This window comes from Sander lucioperca, chromosome 6 (assembly GCF_008315115.2).
Source record: "Sander lucioperca isolate FBNREF2018 chromosome 6, SLUC_FBN_1.2, whole genome shotgun sequence".
Taxonomy (NCBI): Eukaryota; Metazoa; Chordata; class Actinopteri; order Perciformes; family Percidae; genus Sander; species Sander lucioperca.
In genome coordinates, this window is record NC_050178.1 from 34665015 (window position 1) to 34685196 (window position 20182).

The window sequence follows — 20182 nt, forward strand, 5'->3', positions numbered from 1 at the left end:
ATGCCATTGCCACACACATTAACACCCCAAGGTCTGTGAGGTCAGGGAACAGCCCACTGTAAAATCAACATTGCATGGAGCTGCTAAAGCCAAGTTAAAGAAAACCTCTTTTTCTTACCACAGCTAAAGTTAAAGCAGACACTTCAGCTGCTATGTGGTGTGCGTTGCCCAGCAACTTGACCTAAACAACAAACAAGTCAGGTTTTTTTTCAGGGCATGGGCCAGAAGGGAAGGGGGTTCAAGTGACAATATGCCCTTTGCAACAGGGTTGTGATTACCTCTTGTTTGGCAAACTTTGAAACTGAAGACATGCCTGTTGGCGCAAATCACAGGATTGCCAAAGTCAGCTCATTAGTAAAAGTAAGTTTTCCAAAAGAAGAGATTAGACATTCCTACCTGTGCTGCGTCATTGTTTGGCCTCAGCGAGTGAAGGGGACATCGTAGGACAGGAGGCTGCAGGGAGGATAGACAACTTAGAAGCCATCATCATGACTGCAACCACAACACAGATGGGCCAGCCAGGAGGAGGCAGTTCACACACACCAAGACTGAACACAGTGACATGATTAGAGATGATAGCTCTACACACACACACACACACACACACACACACACACACACACACACACACACACACACACAAGGAGGCAGAGAGTGTGGTTGTCTGGAGTGTGTGTGCGCAGGAGAGTGACAAAGAAACAAAACGTGGAAGTGTGCTAATTGTGTCCCACTATGAGCGCATCTGACAGGCTGGGGGAGGTAAGGCGTCTAAACACCATGGCCTAACCATCTGTTGCCACTGGTAACCGTGGCGGTGGTCCTCGTCTGCCTGACCTGGGTCACCGTTCCTACAGCTCACCACTGGGACTGACACACACGTGCACGCTCTCAGGAACACACATAGCCTGGTTTGAAAGCCATGCACCGCTGTGTGAGACGTGTCTTGGCGTTCAACCCTTTTGCTTGTTCTCATATGTCCTTCTGCTTTCTTCCCTTCTTTTCCTTTCCATCAGTCCTCCTCAAGCTTTTAACACATATTTTTTCCCTTTGAATTAAATTTGATCTCAAATAAGACGAATCATCATCTCAGTCAAAACGAGTGCCATTTCTCTCTATTTAAATGAGTGTGAAATATATGTATGGTTTATAATGCATGCCCATTTCAATGATGCAGACTTGTACGGCTGGAGCCCTCAGTACATTTACTCTGTGACACGGGTTCGTCTCTCTGAATGCGTAATGTAGATATTGGATAATTGGGGCACTGGCACATAGATAAATCTGTTCGCTAATGCTCTCTCTCTCTCTTCTTGCTCGCTTCGGTTATCTCTTTGAAACAAGCGTACAGAGGCAATTGGGTTTTGTATGTACGAGAGAGAGATGGGGGGTGGGGGGGGGGGGGGGGGTTTGGTATGAAGGGGTGGGAATGCGTGTGTGCGTGCAAGCATGTGCTCTTGCATGCATATTGAGGGGTAAATCCTGGCCTCGGGGCAAGATGTTGGTGGCAGTCAAAATGCAGGCGTAGAAGAGCTTCAAAAACAGCAGGAGGAGAAACGTACTGCAGGTTTGAGAACTTGCAAGAGACAAAGAAGAATAGAGGAAGAGAGAAACAGTGGAGGAGGCGTTATCTCCGAGCCGCTCTGCTGCCAACCTCTCTTCACCACCTTTGACATTTACAGTGTGACATTTAATGCCAAAAGAACATCCGTAGGCAACAAAGAAAATCTCTCCCTTCTGCCATTTCATCTTCACGTTCTCCCAAAGAGCATTGCAACTACCACACAAATTGAATATTACTCCACTTTTTTCAGGATGCTTTGTTGGTTTTAGCAGCATGCTAGCTGCTGTGTGGCCATTAGCAAGCGGATTAGCCGCTAATTTAATTTGGACTGGAGAATGTGTGTTTGACCGGGAAAGACACGTCACTGGAGAGTGTGACCGCAAACACACACACACACACACACACAGACATATTATACACATAAACACAGCTATCCAAAGCTTTCAGAGCAGCAAGCATTGAACCCATTTGGTGTCAAGTGTGCTATTGCCCATTCAACGTTGTTCAGTAGTGTGCAGTTGGGTACCGTTCCACTAATGACTCTGGCACCTAGGTACTGTTTTCCAAACACAGCAATTGATGTTTTAGGCTCTAAATGATTTGGTTTTAGACCAAGAATTAGACTGTTAAAGTGTACTGACATTGTGCACTAAGATTAATTAGTTCTCCTTTCACAACAAGCAAACACACAGTTTGTGTGTGTGTAAAAGCATCCACAAACACACTCACACAAGCAGAAAACTCTAACTACCACAGGCAAACACATTGTGAGAAGTCTGGAAGAGAAATCTGAGAAGCCTACATTCAGATGTAAAATGTTAAAAATTTCAAAACAAAATAAGCTGCAACTTGCAATGCGTGGCTTGTATGGTATCCTCAAAATCACATTCACAGACAGTGACGCACGCACGCACACACGCACGCACACACACACACACACACACACACACACACACACACACACACATATACACACGCACTATGTGGCTCTGTCTCCCAGTGTAGTGCAGCAGTGTCCTAGTACTGGCCTTGGATGCTGCCTGGCCCTCCATCATCCATCATCTTCTGCCTGCATTCTCCTAGGGGACAGGAAGAGCATTACAGCTAGCCCTTAGAAACCAATTAAAGTAACACAGGCCAGACCAGCGTGTTTGTGTGTGCATGTGTGGGGGTGTGCATTGTTAGTGTTCAAGCATGTGGCGCACTTTTGTGCTATGTGGGTTTTTGCCTTTTTGCAATCTTTTGTATATGAGAAAGTGTCTTTTGTGTTTGTGCGTACTGAAATCTACCTGACATTGCATGGAATAGTTTCAGTGTGCGTGCCTTTGTCCAGTTTAACAGCTTGTGTACTTGCTAAAGTCCAATGATTTTCCCCTGATGTGTTGTTAAACTGCAATATTGGCCTTTGCCAGATCTCTTTACCTCTATTTTCTTGTCACTTTCTTTTCTTCCTTGTATCCTCTGTCCCTCATTCCCACTTTCAAGCATTTTTTTCCCTTTCAACCCCTTGATCCTTTTCACTTTTCCTTCCGTTTCCCTCTTACCCTTCCCATGTAGAAATTGAGCTTATTTACTTTTTATAATGATCTTGCCATCTAAACATGCTCTCAAAGTTCAGCAGCAGTAATATAATTGGCCCCCGTGGGATTTTGACTTCAGTTTTGTTCTTTATGTTTGTTAGGATTTACATCTTCAGTCATATAAGTTTTTCACATGGTAACATTTCCCTGTATTATCCCTGTCATCACTCACTTCATTAACTCTATTGGTTTGTGTGTGACTTTTCATTTTTGAGTGTCTTTCACATCACAGATAAACTTCAGAAACCTTACGCCATGTTCATATCATCTCTCTCTGCGTCCCCTGCTTCCCCCCTTCCTCCTCCTTTTCCTATAACTAGCAGATGCTATCTGTGCACTGCTGCTCAGCCGGCCACAATAGTCCTCACACAAAGGGACAAGTCGGAGACGAAGATGGAAAAAAGGGAATTTGAATGGGTGTGGAACGGCGCGACAGTGAGCAGAGAATAGAGCGAGTGTTTAGGCTGGTGGCTTTTATCAAGAAGGGCTTTTTGTTTGCGTTGTTTAGTTGTGGATGTAACAACTTGTGTGTGTGTGTTTTGATAAGCCAGTGCTTATAGAGCAAGAGAGATTTGATTACCATATCTGAAGATTCTGACTGGGGCACTACTATGTGCCACTCACTCTTTTGTCTCCAGCTAAAATATATGCATTCAGGCACATTGAGAAAGAGACAGAGAGTGAATGAAAAAGACACAAGTCCGGAGAGGAAAAGGGAAAGGGCGACGGAAGGAGGAAGGATGTTCATCAGAAGCCTAGCTGGCGTAAGATGAAAAACACTCCTTAATTATATCACTGTGGCATTTCAGTTCTGGCCTGAATGACACTGGGCTTTGTTCCCATTGTGTGTTTCTGTTAGTGGTGTCCTGAACACCTGTGGCTCTTACTAACCCGCCACCATTTCTATAATGATGGTAGACTGGGGATCATTGTCAGGATACCAGGTGGAGAAAAAGAGTTGTAGAGAGCAGGTTGAGAGAGTGGATCTAATTTATATGCGAGAAAGTAGATACACTCAAAAGAATAGTTCGATATTGTTTGGATATTTTCGCTTTCTTCCCGCGAGGTAGAAAAGAAGATTGATACCTTATTCTCTGATGTCTAAGCGGTAAACATTAGGTCAAGTTAGTCATGTTTACACACATGCTGGAAGGCCAAGCTAACCAGCTCCTTGCAGTAGCTTTATATTACCTGTACATGATGGTATCAAACTTTTCATGTAACAGCAAGAAACCAAAATAACATATTTCCTAAAATGTCGTTCTTTTTCTTTAACAAGTTTTAAATATCATAGGGAGTTCTAATCTATTTTTAAAGTTAAAACTAACAGCAGAATTTTTCACCAACAATCAATCATCAATTAACATCAATTAATGTCATTGGAATTTCTGCTGCCAGTGGATTTGCCAACTGTTGTGTGCTATCTATTGACTCTTACTGTATTATCTACACAAAACAGAAAATCATAGGTGGATGCATGTTCGAATGCAGTTCACGTGGGGCTTCGCACTTACATATAGGGGAAATGTCGGACTGATGGGAGCTTAATCAATGATCATCCATTGTATCCTCCCTTTATGGCAAGCCAGGTCAAAGTGTGACCTTACCCACAGCCCCACTCCACAACACCCAACCGCCAGCGTCTCATCCCCTCCACCCTCCTCCCACCCCACTGCGACAAATGACCCCCACCAGGTTCTAATCCAATTAGCTTTAGCCCTAATTATGGTAGTGTTGACTGATTACCAAAGGGGCCATTGTCTGCGTCGTGGGCTGGATGAATGGGACTGTGATTAGCGACTGGGCTAGCCTCGGGTAGCCATTAGCACCCCCGCACACCTTTCGCAGGCCTCTAGTGAAAAGACAGGGAGCAGAGGTCGCTGTGCGCAGTAATTGTGTTCAGTAGATAAATCGTCACAAGGTTAAATGAGAGATGTAAGTGAAGGCTTGATGGGTGGGTCCAGGTTAAGTGTGCGAGTTGGCAGGTTGTGAATGTTTGACTGAGTTGAGGTGGAGTTAATGGATTCAAGGTCATTTTTCATCTCACTTAATGAGGTAGCAAGTATTTGGTTCATTGAGAATGGGAAATGACCATAATGACTTAAGTAAACTGTCATTCATGCTGACATACAATATATCTTCTATGATGTACTGCTTTGGGTAAAAATTGATTGTCCAATATGTTGTTGTGGCTAACATATGTCCTCTCAAATTTGTTCTTCCAACCAGTTGTCTCCGGAGACTGGGCCCAGGCAGGGAGGAACCATGCTGACCATCACGGGTGAGAACCTGGGTCTGCAGTTCAAAGACATCCAGAGTGGAGTCCGCATCGGAAAAGTGACCTGCAACCCTCAGGAGGACCAATACATCAGTGCCGAGCAGTACGTTGACACTATCTCTGTCTTCATCTCTTCACTCCCACAACTCTCTGGCTCCTTGTTTCTGAGACTCTCCACTCTCATGCTTGTCTGTGTCCAATATTGATGTGACACTGAGTGCTAAGCAGCACAACACTGCAACTCTCTCACAGGCCTCTGTTTCAGTAAAAACTCCAGTAGTTAAACACCACTTACCCATTGTAAACAGGCTCCTGCTGTGTTTGGTACTGCTATTCTTAGTACAAGTGCAGTCTATGTAAATCTAGCAGTAGCTGAGTTTACGTGGAACAACTTGTATCACTAATAATCAGAATAATAGCTTGAAGAGGGCGGTCCATACTGTATCTTCTAAAAAGTCTTCCACAGATGAAAGCGTGTCATGTGACGCTCCCACTGATTAAGTTATGTTTACTGCTTTCTGGGAAATTCTGAATCATGGCGGGTGCCTCGGGTGGAACTTAACTCCCGTTTAATAACTGAACAAGTATATTCTGAAAAAAAGTATTACCTGTGCAACAGCAATAAACAATCATCGCTCCTCGATTTCTCTTGAGCTCTAGGTTCAGTCAATTGGAAATGACAAAGAGTTCCATTTGTTTGAACTGTAAACAGGTCGCCTCATTGCTTCTTTAGTAATATCATGGGAATCAATAATTAGAGTTTATTCAGAATGAGAAAAAAAGACTCTTAACAACAGCCGTTGTGATGCTGACACTGCACTATTATAGCTACCCAGAAAGATCTGGGCCTTTAGTGAAGCTACACGAGTCACACTCTCTATTTTATGTTGAATTCATCTGGAAGCAGAGGAAATACAATTTAGGATGAGGAAAAATTGGGGATGCTTGTCACAGTTGGAGGTGTCCTCAATATTCTACTTGTGACTATGTAGCTGTCATTTGTACGCAAATGCTCCATTTGCTGAGTTCTGTAGCACAGTCCCAGCTGATTTAGTTTTCTCTCTGCCCCCTCACTAAGAAGGAAACTAAGAAATGTGACTTTGATGATTTGACAGCCAGGACAACAGAATGCTGTGTAGCTCTCGCCAGCCATGACAGCTTTCCCCAGAATGGGTTTAGAAATATGGTAGTGACATGTCAGCCTTGTTTTATAATTTACAACGTTGTTGTATTCAGACAGAACATACCATTCTTAAATTTGCCCATGTAGCTGCAGAGTAATAGGTGATTCTGTGTTGTAACTTTTTCTTTCCCGAATGTTCATTTTGTCCTAGCTGTTACATCCAAAACCACCAAGGTGTCTACACTTAACCCTGTCAACCCAGTAACGCGGCATTGGCCTGTTGCCATGGCACCCGCAGGAGGAGGAGGAGGGCGCGGCTGGCAGTGAGGCTGTCATGCTAATTAAAAGTGATGTTAGCCATACGGTGCCATTAGTGGCCTGGTCGCTTTCGTCATTCCCGTGACCCTATCAGATCTGTAGCACAGGAGACAGGACAGGGTTACGGGACTGACAGCACAGGTCAAAGGTCAGCTGGTGCAGAGAGGGGCGAGAAGGAGTTGTGCTGACTGTTAGGCAAAATGTAGACACATATGTTCTTGCTCTGGCTGCCTTTTTCTCTCTGCCAGCACTTGAACTTCATATACAGCTTCGCACAGTCCCTGTTTTTGTGAATGGAGTGAAATGAAATTGCAAGAAAATGCAGCACTTCTGGTTCTTTTTGCATTAGTAGGCTTGTCATTCACCTCACTCATTAAATATTTATCTAGATGGATTTAATTCCACATTGAGAAAAGTAAATTATTGCCAGTAGTGATGAGAAACAGAACCTGGTATAACCTTTTTTATTGCCTTATTAGTAGTTTCTGTGTGACAATTTGACATATGTTTAATTTTTCACCAACACTTTCCACCTCAGGTATTTGATTGAGGGAGGTATAATTTACCTGTGATGTTGTCATCTTTACAAATGCACCATGAACTTTCTGTCTTTCTCACCACGTAGTAACAGCTCAATGTAGCCACCTGCACTGCACTCTGTGCAGTAATGAGGCAAGTGAAGCTGCAGTTTCTAACTGAGAGCTGTCTAGCATTTTAATCATGGCCCCTGTCATAGTGGGAGACCTGGGAATAAATGAAAGGGAAAATAAAAACAATGGAAACACATAGCATCGAAATGTGAAATTCATTGTCGCTGCAGTTGCCATGGCCACCTGCAGGGAGGATGGAAGCAGGAGAGTTAATAACTCATCTCTGGGAGGGAGAGAAGCAGAGGAGATGTGTAGGATATGAGCTCGTTCAGTTAATCAGCCTCTCCCACTTTAACTCTCTCTCTTTCGCTGCCTCCCTCTCTCCTCTGCACTATCGCCCTTTCTCTCTGTCTCATTCGTTCACTCTGGCTAATTAACAGTCAAGTGTGTCTCCAGTGGGTGAAACATGAAGTAAGTGTGTGTATGTGTGTGTGTTCTCCGCGTGAGCTACACTGCCACTCCTCCCCTCATTCAATCATTTCTCCAGTGGATTTTCATTTGGCCAGCCAGCACCCAGGGCCAAGTGCGAGGCTTATGGTTCTACAGTAAACACTAATGCAGACACACACACACACACACACCTAATACATTTATTTATTGAGAATGTGTTATCTTTATTTTTTTACTCTATGCTGCTATTTGGAGAGGATTTCTCCAACAGAATTTCGTTGTATCGCATACAATGAGAATAAAGATCTATCTATCTATCTAATACTCCGCCCTATCTTAGCACTGCAGATTTTCACTATTAGAACATGTCTCTGTCTCTCCTTCACTTGGTCCTTTTTCGGCCAAGCGTCTTTTTATCTGAAATGGCTGTCTCTTTATTAAGCAAACATTGAAAAGAAAACATTGACATTCATGCATTTGTTTTGGGAGCAGTAATAATGGAACTCATCTCCCCGCCCATGTGTTGCCCTTTTTCAGGATTGTGTGCCGGCTGAATGATGCAACAGGTTACAGGGTGCAGGAGGCTCAGGTAGAAGTGTGTGTTAGGGACTGCAGTCACCCCGACTACAAAGCAGTCTCCACCAAGGCCTTCTCCTTTGTGGTAAGTGTGTGTGTTGTAAGAGCGTAGCTGAATAAAATTACAGCTAAGACAAAGCTTTTTTTGGATGTTTTTGATACTGTATTTGAAGCCCAGCAGCAATGATTTATCAACCTGTCCTCTGCCTGTGTCCCTCCTTAGTCTCCATACTTTACCCGTGTCATTCCTTCCACTGGGCCACTGTCTGGAGGAACAAGGATCACCATTGAAGGCAGTCATCTCAATGCAGGCAGTGCTGTATCTGTGAAGATAGGACTTCACCCCTGCCACTTCGAGAGGTGAACAAAGTTCTACTTATTAAATAAATCTATGATCATACCTGAGGCTGATTTCACTGGAAAAATGGGACAGTTTAAACTTCCATTGCACTGTTCTGGATTCAGGGACTGTGTTGATAAAAGCTCTCCAAACGGTGGAGAACAATGTGCATGCAGCGAAAGAGCGTAAATATGTAAAAAAAAAAAAAAAAAAAAAGGTAATTGTAACTCTGAAGTTTTCTTTTTCGCTAATGCTCCTCTGTAGACAATTACCATTCATAATGATTTCCCCACCCCTCTTTTACTTCTGCCATCTTTTACAGTTCTTCTGTGTTTTGATAATTATAGTTATTTCCTGTTTTCTTTTTTTCTTTTCTTTTTGTAAACACATTTTTTCCTGGTAGCCTTTGATATGAAGAATGTCTGAAACATGCTGCCAGCAACAGGATGACCTGCAGTACTGTAATTCACAGCAATTGTGAGAATGACAGTGTAGCCTTTCTCGGGAAAGCTGATATCATTGTTCAGTTGTGCTGTGAATTACTTAAGTACATGGCCCACATTTTGTCAGAGATATGACTATAATTTGGAAGAAATGATATGGTGTTCCTGGTAATTGGTAACTAACATTTTCCCTGCTTTGAACTTATGTTTGAAATACATTTTTTTTTCTCCCCTTTTAGTTTTTAGAATAATGTGCCACCGTTATCTTCCGTTGTCACTCACTCTGCAAGAGATTGTGCCAGGATTTAAAGAAGAGGAGACAAAGATCCAATTGGATATGACTCTAATTCCTCAAGCCAAGAACTCTATTGTTTCTTTGAGTCCCTTCCTGGCAAAGTGACAGCAAACTGAGCTCTGGACTAAATCCACTCATGTATGGTGTCTGGCAAATGGCAGAGAAACCTCACAGAAAACATTGTTAGTGAACTAAAACAAGCACCTATGTACTAAAATGGAATGTTCAGGCAAAATCTTCTCTAGAGAAGGTGACTAATTTGTAACGGAGAACATGTTTACACTGTTATACATTTTTCCATTGTTGCTGAGGCACTAGTCCAGAGTTCTTCTTGTTTCTTTCTTTCTTGTTTCGCTTTTAGAGCAAATTCTCTATAACGCTGGAGTTTTTGTTATAGTGGTTCCCTTCTTTCAGGCAACAAGTGACAGGTCAAACTAATGAGCTTGGACCTATCAAGTTCCTTTTATATCATATCAAAAGAAAAAGTAAAGGCCAATTTAAAGCACTGTAGCACATCCCGAGAAAGGTGAGCATAATAGTCTTGGCCTTTCATTCACTGAGCAGCAATAACCTTTATGGCCAAAGTAATGAACTGGTTGAGTCCATCTCTTTAATGTGTCTTTGTATTCAGTGGGGCCTCCGCTTTAATCAAAACCTATTTACCCCAAGTCACTCATCCTCTTATCTCCCTCCGCAACCCCATTTCTTTCCTTCTCTCTTTTTTTTTGTGTGTCCTCTCTTGGCTTTCTTTTGTGTGGCCGCAACCTTGTCAAAAATACGTGCGTGGCACCACAGTCGCTCTCCGCAGTGTTGTGGAAATGGTTGTCATGGAAACACAGCACTACTAGGAATGTGGAAAACCATTTTCATTTTTGCCCTCTTCAGTCCCCTCTCAGTCTGAGGACCCTGTTGAAATTGCCTACTGGGAGACAGCAGGCATGTGTCCGACAAAGACACGCGATTGCCCCGTTTTTTGCTTTCGCTCAGTATCCAAACCCAACTCCACTCTACCACAAGCCGCCGGGATAGAGCCGCAAAAATAGGTTTTCAGTCTTTCATCTTATCCATCATCTTCATTCTTTCTGTGGATTTCACTTTCACAGCAGATATCGGGTGAGGATTTGTGTAAGAATCAGCTTGTTCTACTTATGTTCAAAATTTCACACTGCGCCGCCTGCCACCATGCCTGCACAATGCACACACACCCATTTACTCACGCTTGCAGTGCACTGTAGGCTGTTAGCAGACGATGAGTGACACAAAACACATACTGACACAATGTTAATCTTCTACCTGCGCACTGTCAAAGCGCACCTGCTCGACACACTGATTACTCACATACTGTACGTAGATGCGCACACACACATGCTGTCTCACAGGTAGCCATCTTCCCGCCGCTTGGGCCAGCAGTGTCTCCCCCTGACAGGGGGAGGGGACGGGGGAACGAGCCACTGGAGTGGAGCACAAAGTTTCTGGCAGCGGCACAAAGTTTCCCAGCAGGTCACAGCTGGCTGCCTGTCTGCTAGGGAGGGAGTTACATCACACAGAGAGACGACCAGCCTGATCTGCCAGTTCAGATCTATCAGCCAAAGAAAGCGCAGGAGGGAGGGAGAGACACAGTGAGTGAAAGAGAGAGAGAAAGAGAAAGAGAAAGAGAGCTTTGAAGTACAGCATTCTGTGATTCTGGCTGATGAAACCACGACTGGACAGACTGAAACATGTCGGCCTTGTGGATAAGCAACTGTGTCACCGTGTGTGTGTGTGTGTGTGTGTGTGTGTGTGTGTGTGTGTGTATGCACGTGTGTGTGTGTGTGTGTGTGTGTGTGTGTGTGTGTGTGCGCGTGTGCCTTTTTGTCACATCTGATAAATAATTTATTAAGTTATTTAAGGGATGAAGTAGGATTTTCTTTCCTGTGCTGCACTTCAGTTTTTATTCCGTGTGTCTGTCTTATAGCCTGTCAGAGAGTCCGCTCCCAAATACTCAAAATCCTTTTCAAGACCTTCTGGTATCGTTAGTTGGAGCACACAAGTCTACTTTAAGAGAGACCATCAGCATCCTTTGTATGTAAAATCTGTCTTTCTCTTTCTCGTTCCCTCCTGTCCTCCCTTACTCCCTTCATCTCCTGCTCTTTCAGGCGGAGCAACAAGGAGATAGTGTGTGTCACCCCGGCGGGACAAACCCCTGGCACCACCCCGGTCATGGTGGACATCAACTCTGCTGAGCTGAGGAACCCAGAGGTCAAGTTCAACTACTCGGACGATCCCACCATCCTCAAGATCGAGCCCGACTGGAGTATCGCCAGGTGAGGACACAATCAGGGCCTTTCCCTCAGCTAGTCTGGGATCAGCAAAGATGAACCTTTTGTATAAACGTGGAGGATTTTCTGTGTTGCGTAGCAGAAGCTTACCGCTATCTCAAAACCGAGACTGCATGATTGTTTAATTCATTCCCAATATTGCATACATGGTGCATGCCAACCGTGAAAGTAATACACACTGAATAATTCAGAGGAAAGGTTTGAAAACTAGGCAATATTGGCATAAATTGATGTATTTTTGAAGTCCTGCTGCACCATATAACTAATTCCATCAGCTTTCGTTGTATCATATGATTATTTCATTATTTATAATTCACGCTAACACAGTGTTTGATCTACAATTCTGCTTGATGCACATATATAGAACGTATACAAATGCATCAATACATTATTAATCCCTGGTTGTGGTTGTGTTTGGGATATACATTAATAGGAGCACAGCCAACTTAACAAAATAGGAACTCTCTGTATGTGATGAATGAAATATTCTGCTAGCATACTCCCCGGCTATGTCTCGAAGAAAAGAAAAAAAACCAACCTAAACATTCTTCTCCATTTTCACTCCGGTTTGCTTTTCAAAGGCATATTATTTATTCTGTTTATCTTTATGTTTCAAAAGTAGAAAAAACTTTGAGAGCGGGAACAGCAGTAAAGGAGGCTCCTGAAGCAGTGCAGTGCTACAGTTGATGAGCTGCAGCAGAGATGTATCTGTAAATATTACTTGACTTATTGAAATGAGACTACATAGCCACAGGAAGATTTCCTGTGCAAACACAAACTGTGTTGTGGAGGCAAAAAAAAATTAAAAAAAAAAGCTTGGAGCTTCCAAGTGCTAATGGGCTCACCAGCATGACCTAGAAACTCCTCTACTCATCAGCTCAGAAATGAAGCCAGCACATACACACAAACACAAACACACACTGTTGACTGTCTCATTTACTTCAAAAGTATAGTTCCAGGAATATGTCTTACTTTATTTCCTGAGTTTTTTTACGGTATGTTTTTTGTTGTTGTTGCATTTACTTGAACTTCTCAAATACAAGCAGGTATTTAAATAATGAACTATGTTGTCCATATGATAAGTAAAGGCCTATATTAAATCTATCAGGAAAGGGGGAAGGGGTCATATATGTCTTGTCATTAACACTAGAAGTGCCGGAATTCCATAACTACTAGAACTGCCGTGAGCGGTCATTTTGACCGCCAGATTCCAAACTCTATAATCTTTCATGATAAATACCTAATTGCGATATTGTATTATGTATTGTGTTAGGATATCTTTAGAAAAACGTAATTACACCGAAATGTACATTTTAACGAGTTTAATTATACATTTGAGTAGTAATACGTGTTTAAATAATTCATATCATGGCATAGTAAACCGTAATTATTTCATACATTCATATCCCGAAAAATATGGTGTGCAAATCCATTCAACTTAACTCATAACAGCCAAATAACAATTATAAGTATCTTATTTGAACATTTAGCTATAACCTAACCTGGCACTGCCTCTGTTTTGGCGTCTGCTGCGGTGCGCAGCGCTGCTCGGACCGTGAGCCGCTGCCCTTTTTTCCTCCATAAACTCCGCTCTCAGCTCCTCTGCCAGTTGCTGCATGAACTTCCTCCGGACAATGTTACTGCTGGTGCAGTCCTTGGAGAGGATGTGTGCAATGATTCCAGCCAGTTCGAGGATGTATAAAGTTATATGAACATGTAGACAGCCACCGGCCATCTACGTGTTCCGCGCCTTTCACAGAGCGAGCGCCCGGTGTTTGCCTTCTGATTCAGAACTGAGTCCATCCACGCCGTAGTAGCCTACGTTACCGACTCTGGCTTTGCCTTCGTCCCATCGGTGATGCCTACACTTGTTACTCGAGACCGCTAGTTACGTTGCTCTGACAGAGACTATGGTAGTTACTAAGCAACCAAGATGCATCTTCAACCGCGCGAAAAATTAAAAACAATACCGCGAAAATCCGAGCGGTCAATATGACCGTGTATGGCCGAAATAGGTAAAAGTGACTCTATTTTCTTTGCCTTTTGTGTAATGTATATAAAAACTATTTAAAATTAAAATACAGACTCTTTTAGGAAAAGTCAGGCAGCAGCAGGATTGTATTTTTTTATTCAGCAAAGTTATTACACATATAAATTTCAAAACGGTCAAAATGACCGTCATGGCCGTTCTAGTGTTAAAGCAACTCTGGCTTGTGTATAGTATATTACAAGTATTTATTTGGTAGTATCACCTCTCAGGACAGCTTTTTTTTTTTTTTTTTTTACTAGACACACGGTCTGTTCAGACAGTGTTACAATCCACTTCTGCATCATCGCAGGGGGTTGAGGTGAAAATGGGAGCCGCGTTAAAAACTCTGCAGGGAGACACACTCTCTCATCATGCTATAGAGGTGTTAGCGGATGAGAAGTCTCATTTAGAATGGGATGAACAAATGTTAAGGGGAAGGCAAGGGGAAACGAAAGCGTTGGTTCCAGCCTTGGGGTGGAAATAACCTCGGCACTCGGCTTGTGTTTGATGTTTCACTCAGCGCTCCCATAGGAGGAGGTGCATGGTTCTCCAGGCCAATCACGTTTTTATTTACCAAGCTATTTTGTCGCCGCGTCCCCTTTGGTGACCCTTTTGCAGGGGGGTGGGGGTTTCAAACAGCGCTGAGCCTCTCTTGTCCAAAACACAAATCTGACATGACTCAGACTGGTTCCCCTCCCTTCAGGTAGAGGTTCTCATGCTAACAACACGGACACATGGCACTGTGGAGAATGCATGACACTCCACCTTGTTTACGCAGTGTAATGCAGTGCACTCAGTTTACTATTAGAGTGTACACTGTATGTGTGGAAAAGATTCTTATCCTCTACCCCTGTTAACTATTGAGCCCTACGTTCTGCTATTTCACCAACAAATGCGTAACTGTATGTAAATCTCCTAAATTCCTTTGTCTGCTCACTTTTCACACCAGACTCTATTCCCAACTTCCAACATCTGTCGCCCTCCCATAAGCCTCTCAATAACCCTGAGCCCTCTTTCGCCTCTCGTCCTGCTAGCTCCTTCCCAGGGCCACTTTCACCTTAAGGCCTGGGACTGGCCTCATCCCGCTCCATCTGGCCTCCGAAAAACACAGCCAACTCCCTGCATTTGGAAGTTTTGTCTTGTGTGCCCTGAGTCCATGTATTTACATTTTAGGATGCTCTAGTTCCACCATGGAATGAATCTAATGTTAAGTTGAGTAGATCACAAGTCCTCTGCCATTGCTCAGAGAGAGCAGAGATTGCTTTGCAGCACTTGAACAATACTACAGAGTATGCTTTGTTTTTGTTTGGTGTATCATAGCCTGTGTGAAACCTAGCAATATACAGGAGCGGCCAGTGTATCATTTGCTTTTTTTGTTCATTGGTGCCAGTGGTGACTCACACTGGCACTAGGCTTCAAGCCGCGCCTTACCCAACTCTAGTTTTAGGTTGTATGCTAACTTATTTAGCTGCTGTCAGAACACCTCACGCAAGATAAAGTTCAGCCTCTCAGGCCAGCAGAGGCTGTCGAGAAGGCTGTGTGGGGGAATAGGACTCTCACCCATATTACCCATGTCTCTGCTGGTCAGCGTCACATACAGTAGATCTGAATAGGTCACAGGTGTAAAGGTTACAAAACATGTCAGATCACTGACAGCGGTGCAGTTGCTGAGTGTATCTCATGCTGAAAAATATGGCAGTGTAACTTTAATACACTTTGAAAAAACATATTTGCTTATTCTTCCCTCCAGCTTCCATATCGGTTTGAAGAAGCTTTTAACATTCATGCAAGGACTTTAGCGTTGCTATGATTACCTGAAAATGGGCTTCCATGAGCGAAAGGCTACTGCAGGAGCGAGTATTAATGGTAAATCACCAACTGGAGGGCCCTCTTGGCTCCCACAGAGAACAGCTTTATTAACATTTATCTCTACTGATATGCCTGCTGAATAGTGTATGCATGTAGACCATGCAAGACAAAGTACAGAGGGAGATACATGAATGTCTGACACAAAAGTGCACATAGAATTGGTATTATTTTCCCAGTAACATTGTATAATTGTGTTTGTCCTGATTTTCTCTACAATGAGTCTTGTTTACTCTTTTTATAGTGGAGGAACCATGTTGACCATCACTGGAACCAATCTGGCCACCATCAAGGAGCCCAAAATGAGAGCCAAGTATGGAGCTGCCAAGTCTGAAAATGTAAGTGGTCCGATCCAGACACCCGCACACAGTTTTTATTGACAAAACAAAAAAAACAGTGACTTGACTTGGCAAGTGAGACGGAGTAAGACCAATATAGACACACAGGTGTGTGTGTGTGTGTGTGTGTCTCTCTCTCTCTCTCTCTCTCTCTCTCTCTCTCTCTCTCTCTCTCTCTCTCTCTCTCTCTCTCTCTCTCTTTCTCTCTCTCTCTGTGTCTTTCTGCTGTCTCCTTCTCTGTGGAAAAACTGATTTTCAGATGATACCCGCACTCCTGGGACACAGACACAGACGCACACACCTGACCTGTCGGTCAACCAGCCAAGGGCCCATTTTCTGTTTGTTTTTGATGTTGAATTTCCTTTTAGCAGTTTAACCTTTGAAATGTCAACCAGCAATAAAGCAGCTCTGGCAAATCCCCTTCTCTTCACCTAGCACCATGGGGCTTAGCTAACCTTTCTCCCGCTCTTATCCGAAAGTAAAAATATACCTTCTATTTCTTTTGTCCCACTCTCTGCAGTCATGTTTTATTTAGTTTGGTTATTGTTTCTGTTGACCTATAAACACAGTTGCGTTCTGTGTCTTTGTGATTGGACACATCCTTTGTGTGTGAGTGTGTTAGTATGTGACATATAGAACATAATGTAAGGCTATACCATGCTTTGAAAACTGCTGTGTTATTGTTAATAGCTACTGGCTGACCTCTCCTGTTTTTATGTGAGTCATTACAGTCTAATTTGTTCATCGGTGACTGATTTAAGTGTCGAACCCCACAGGGGATTTCCAGATGATATCAACAATGATTACAACACTGATGTTATTAAGCCAGCCTCTTCCTCATTATGTCATTACGGAGAGATTTAATCACTCATATCACATAACCCCTGTTTCAGCCATCTTATATATTGTTGATTAGGTATAAGTTAACTTCGTTGATCTTTTGAGTAATCATTTAAAAATCTACTGTTTTTTTATTTATTGCCGATACTGCAAACAGTGTAAACAAGGTAGAAAGGTTGTTAGATAAGACCTCATTAAACATTAAACTTTTCTCCCCTGTTCACATTCCCTTCTTCCTTTTATTTTTTTCCTCTCTTCTAATTTCCTATTTTTCCCCTTACTCTTCCATCCTCCCCTCCTCTAGAACTGCACGGTCGTCAACAACACCGTGATGGTGTGTCTGGCGCCCTCTGTGGCCGGATCTGAAAAAGGCTTCTCGGAGTCCGGCAGCAGTCCTGATGAGATCGGCTTTGTCATGGATGACGTGCGCTCTGTGCTGGTGGTAAACGAGACTTTCAGCTACCACCCGGACCCCGTGTTCGAACCTCTGAGCCCCTCGGGCATGCTGGAGCTGAAGCCCAGCTCACCGCTCATACTCAAGGTAAATTGCCTCTTGCTCTTAGCATTGATCTGTTTTGGCCTTGTCTCTACCTTGCTTTGCTTTACATCCATCACATCCTTTCTCTTTTAAATCTTGACTTTTTTTTCTTTTCAGCTTCCCTTCTAATGTCTTCTACCTCCGTCTCTACCTTTCTCCTCTCTTTGTGTCTTCCCATTCATTAGTTCTGTCTGGTGTTTCTTCCTGTCTCCTTTTTTTTGCGTCACCTTTCTAATTTTATTTCTGCTGTCTGTCCTCTCTCTTATAGGCATAGGTGGGGGAAAAGGGTACTTATGTCTAAGGGAATGATGTCAGGATGGAGTTTGTGGTGGTTTTGCATCAAAGCTTTTTTCGAAGGTTACTCTGTAAGGTCTGGAAGAGGCAGAAGAAGAAGAAGGATAGCTGAGTGTTAGCACTCAGTTGACACACTAGAAGAGCAGTAATAGCAGATAGCAGCGTTCCAGTAATGTTGAGTATCGTCAGCAACATTAAAAGCTCAAACTCACAAATAGTTATTTTAGAAAATGCTGCAGCGACCTCCTAGTCAGCATCCAACACAACTGATAAGAGACTGACAGGCACTTGAAATGATTTGCTCCAAACATTCCTGTAAAGAGACGTTACTCTCTCCTTCCTCTTGCTTTGAGAGTTTTCCTTTCAACACAGCCGTCTTTCAGATGTGCCACAACCTTGAAAGATGTTATTTCTTCGCCTGCTGTCTTCAGTGGGGTTTGGAGACCTTTCAGGGAAAAAAAAACATTTGCTACCAAAACCTCCCCCTTAAAATCAGGTGCAAAGGAAAGAAATGTTTATAAAGTGGACCCATGCGTTGCTATGCCACCTGCTCAGATTTCTATCACATAACTTCTAAAGAGAGACTTCATAGCCATGTTTACCCTTAGCCATAGAGGCAGTACAAATTTGAATACAGAGTTCATTTATGAAGGCCCCACCCACCTACGCTGTCTTTTGTCATTTCACCTCTCCCCTCGAACTTCAAAGCCTCAGGAGCGAGAGAGAAAATTATCATGCAATTTCACGGAAAACGAAAGCCTGTTTTCTCTTGGCCAATCAGGGCGGAGTTTTAGAAAGGAAGAATCACTCCTTTCTCCCCTGTAACTTTAAATATAATTCTATAATGAAAAGCTCTGATTATCCCACCATGCTCCAAGTAAAGAATTGCAGAAATAAGCAGCACAGAAATGGCATCCTATTAGATAATTGCAGAGAAATTAGACGTTCATCAAGATTTTCCAGCAATTATTTCATCCCACTCCACAAAGCACAGCGAGTTAGGATGAGGAGGGGTAGGTGGAGGTAGCAGAGGAGAGGGGGGATTTCTATAGAATGTAGTTATTGTACTTTCCTGGACCCTTACGTAACCAACACATTTTTACGGTCTTTGGACAGCATTTTTACTTGTGCCAGACCTTATCCACCAGATCTGGATCAAATAATCTAATCGCTGATTAGATTTAGTACATTAGTACGTAGTATACAGTATGTCGTAATTTCGTTACATTTTTAACTCAAGAGCATTGTCACAGACTTGGTAATTTAGTTAGAAAACGACTAGTCAGTTCTGTGCAGTGTTTCCTCCGATATACAGTGCAGAGGTACTGTTGCTATGGCTGCCTGCAGTTTAAAGTACCTTGCACACTAGAGCAATGGCTGAACTATTGACGGACCCCTGCGTGTCAATCAGAAACAACTGAAGTTTTTTCGACAACATAAATCACAGTTAAAGTGAATCCTTTTGTATTTATACTCTATGATTAATATTCTATTTATGTGGACCACCGTAGACTTAGACCTTATGTAAGTAACCGAAGCATGCCTGTCTGTTTCCAGGGCCGTAACTTAATTCCTGCAGCCCCAGGAAACGCTAAGCTGAACTACACAGTGCTGATCGGTGAGACGCCCTGCATTCTCACCCTGTCTGAGAGCCAGCTGCTGTGTGAATGGCCCAACCTGACCGGAGAACACAAAGTCACTGTAAGTTAAACTTTAATATTTGTCTATATTACTGTTCGTTGAATGTTTTCCACTGTGTGACGTGTCTTTATGTTGACTTGATTTGTCACAAAGCATGGGACCACCCAGTGTAAGGTGTTTGGATACAGCCATACAAAACCTGAAAAAGGGGCATCATCCCTCTCTAAGTTACATTTTTATATCTTGAGTAACTTGTTATTTCAACACCCTGCTTGATTTTTTTTTTCTTGCCACCTCTAAAGCATCTGGCTTTCACAGTTCTTTCAGCCACTCAGCCCGTCTTCTTCTATAGCTCCTGTTCTCAGTGCTGTTTCCGCTGTGGACTGACATAAAGAGAGGGGATGTATTTATCCCCCACTTCCTGCCTTTTCATTCATTCATTTCATTCTTTCCTTCCCATCCATCAGACCTAAATCTCTTTAATTACTCTAGATTTCTCTTCCACATTCGCATAGCTGCATGCACACAAACACACACATCCCGTCTCTTATACTGCTGGCGGTGTTTTCGACTGTATTTATGTCTTAGAAGCTTTTGATCGGTCTCGTTTGGCTGGCATCCTCCTTGGGATTTGAACAGTATTGATATTCAATAGAGACCAAAAAATGGCTAGTAGGCGTGAGAGGTCTGTGTCTATTTTTAAACCTCCATTTGGTATTTCATAGATGTAAGCCAGTTGAAGATGGAATAAAAGAAAAAAAAGA

General features: G+C 43.0%; 1 protein-coding gene across 4 annotated transcripts in view; it reads left to right on the plus strand.

The window, feature by feature from the left end:
- Window positions 1-20182, plus strand: part of LOC116034163 (plexin-A1) — a 218965-nt gene that overhangs the window by 173483 nt on the left and 25300 nt on the right. For all 4 annotated transcript variants that reach the window (XM_031276718.2, XM_031276723.2, XM_031276724.2 and 1 more), the window contains exons 13-19: window positions 5371-5522; window positions 8438-8561; window positions 8700-8836; window positions 11690-11857; window positions 16012-16105; window positions 17250-17486; window positions 19335-19478. In XM_031276718.2, coding sequence (XP_031132578.1) covers window positions 5371-5522; window positions 8438-8561; window positions 8700-8836; window positions 11690-11857; window positions 16012-16105; window positions 17250-17486; window positions 19335-19478 — 1056 coding nt within the window. The remainder of the gene's footprint in view (window positions 1-5370; window positions 5523-8437; window positions 8562-8699; window positions 8837-11689; window positions 11858-16011; window positions 16106-17249; window positions 17487-19334; window positions 19479-20182) is intronic.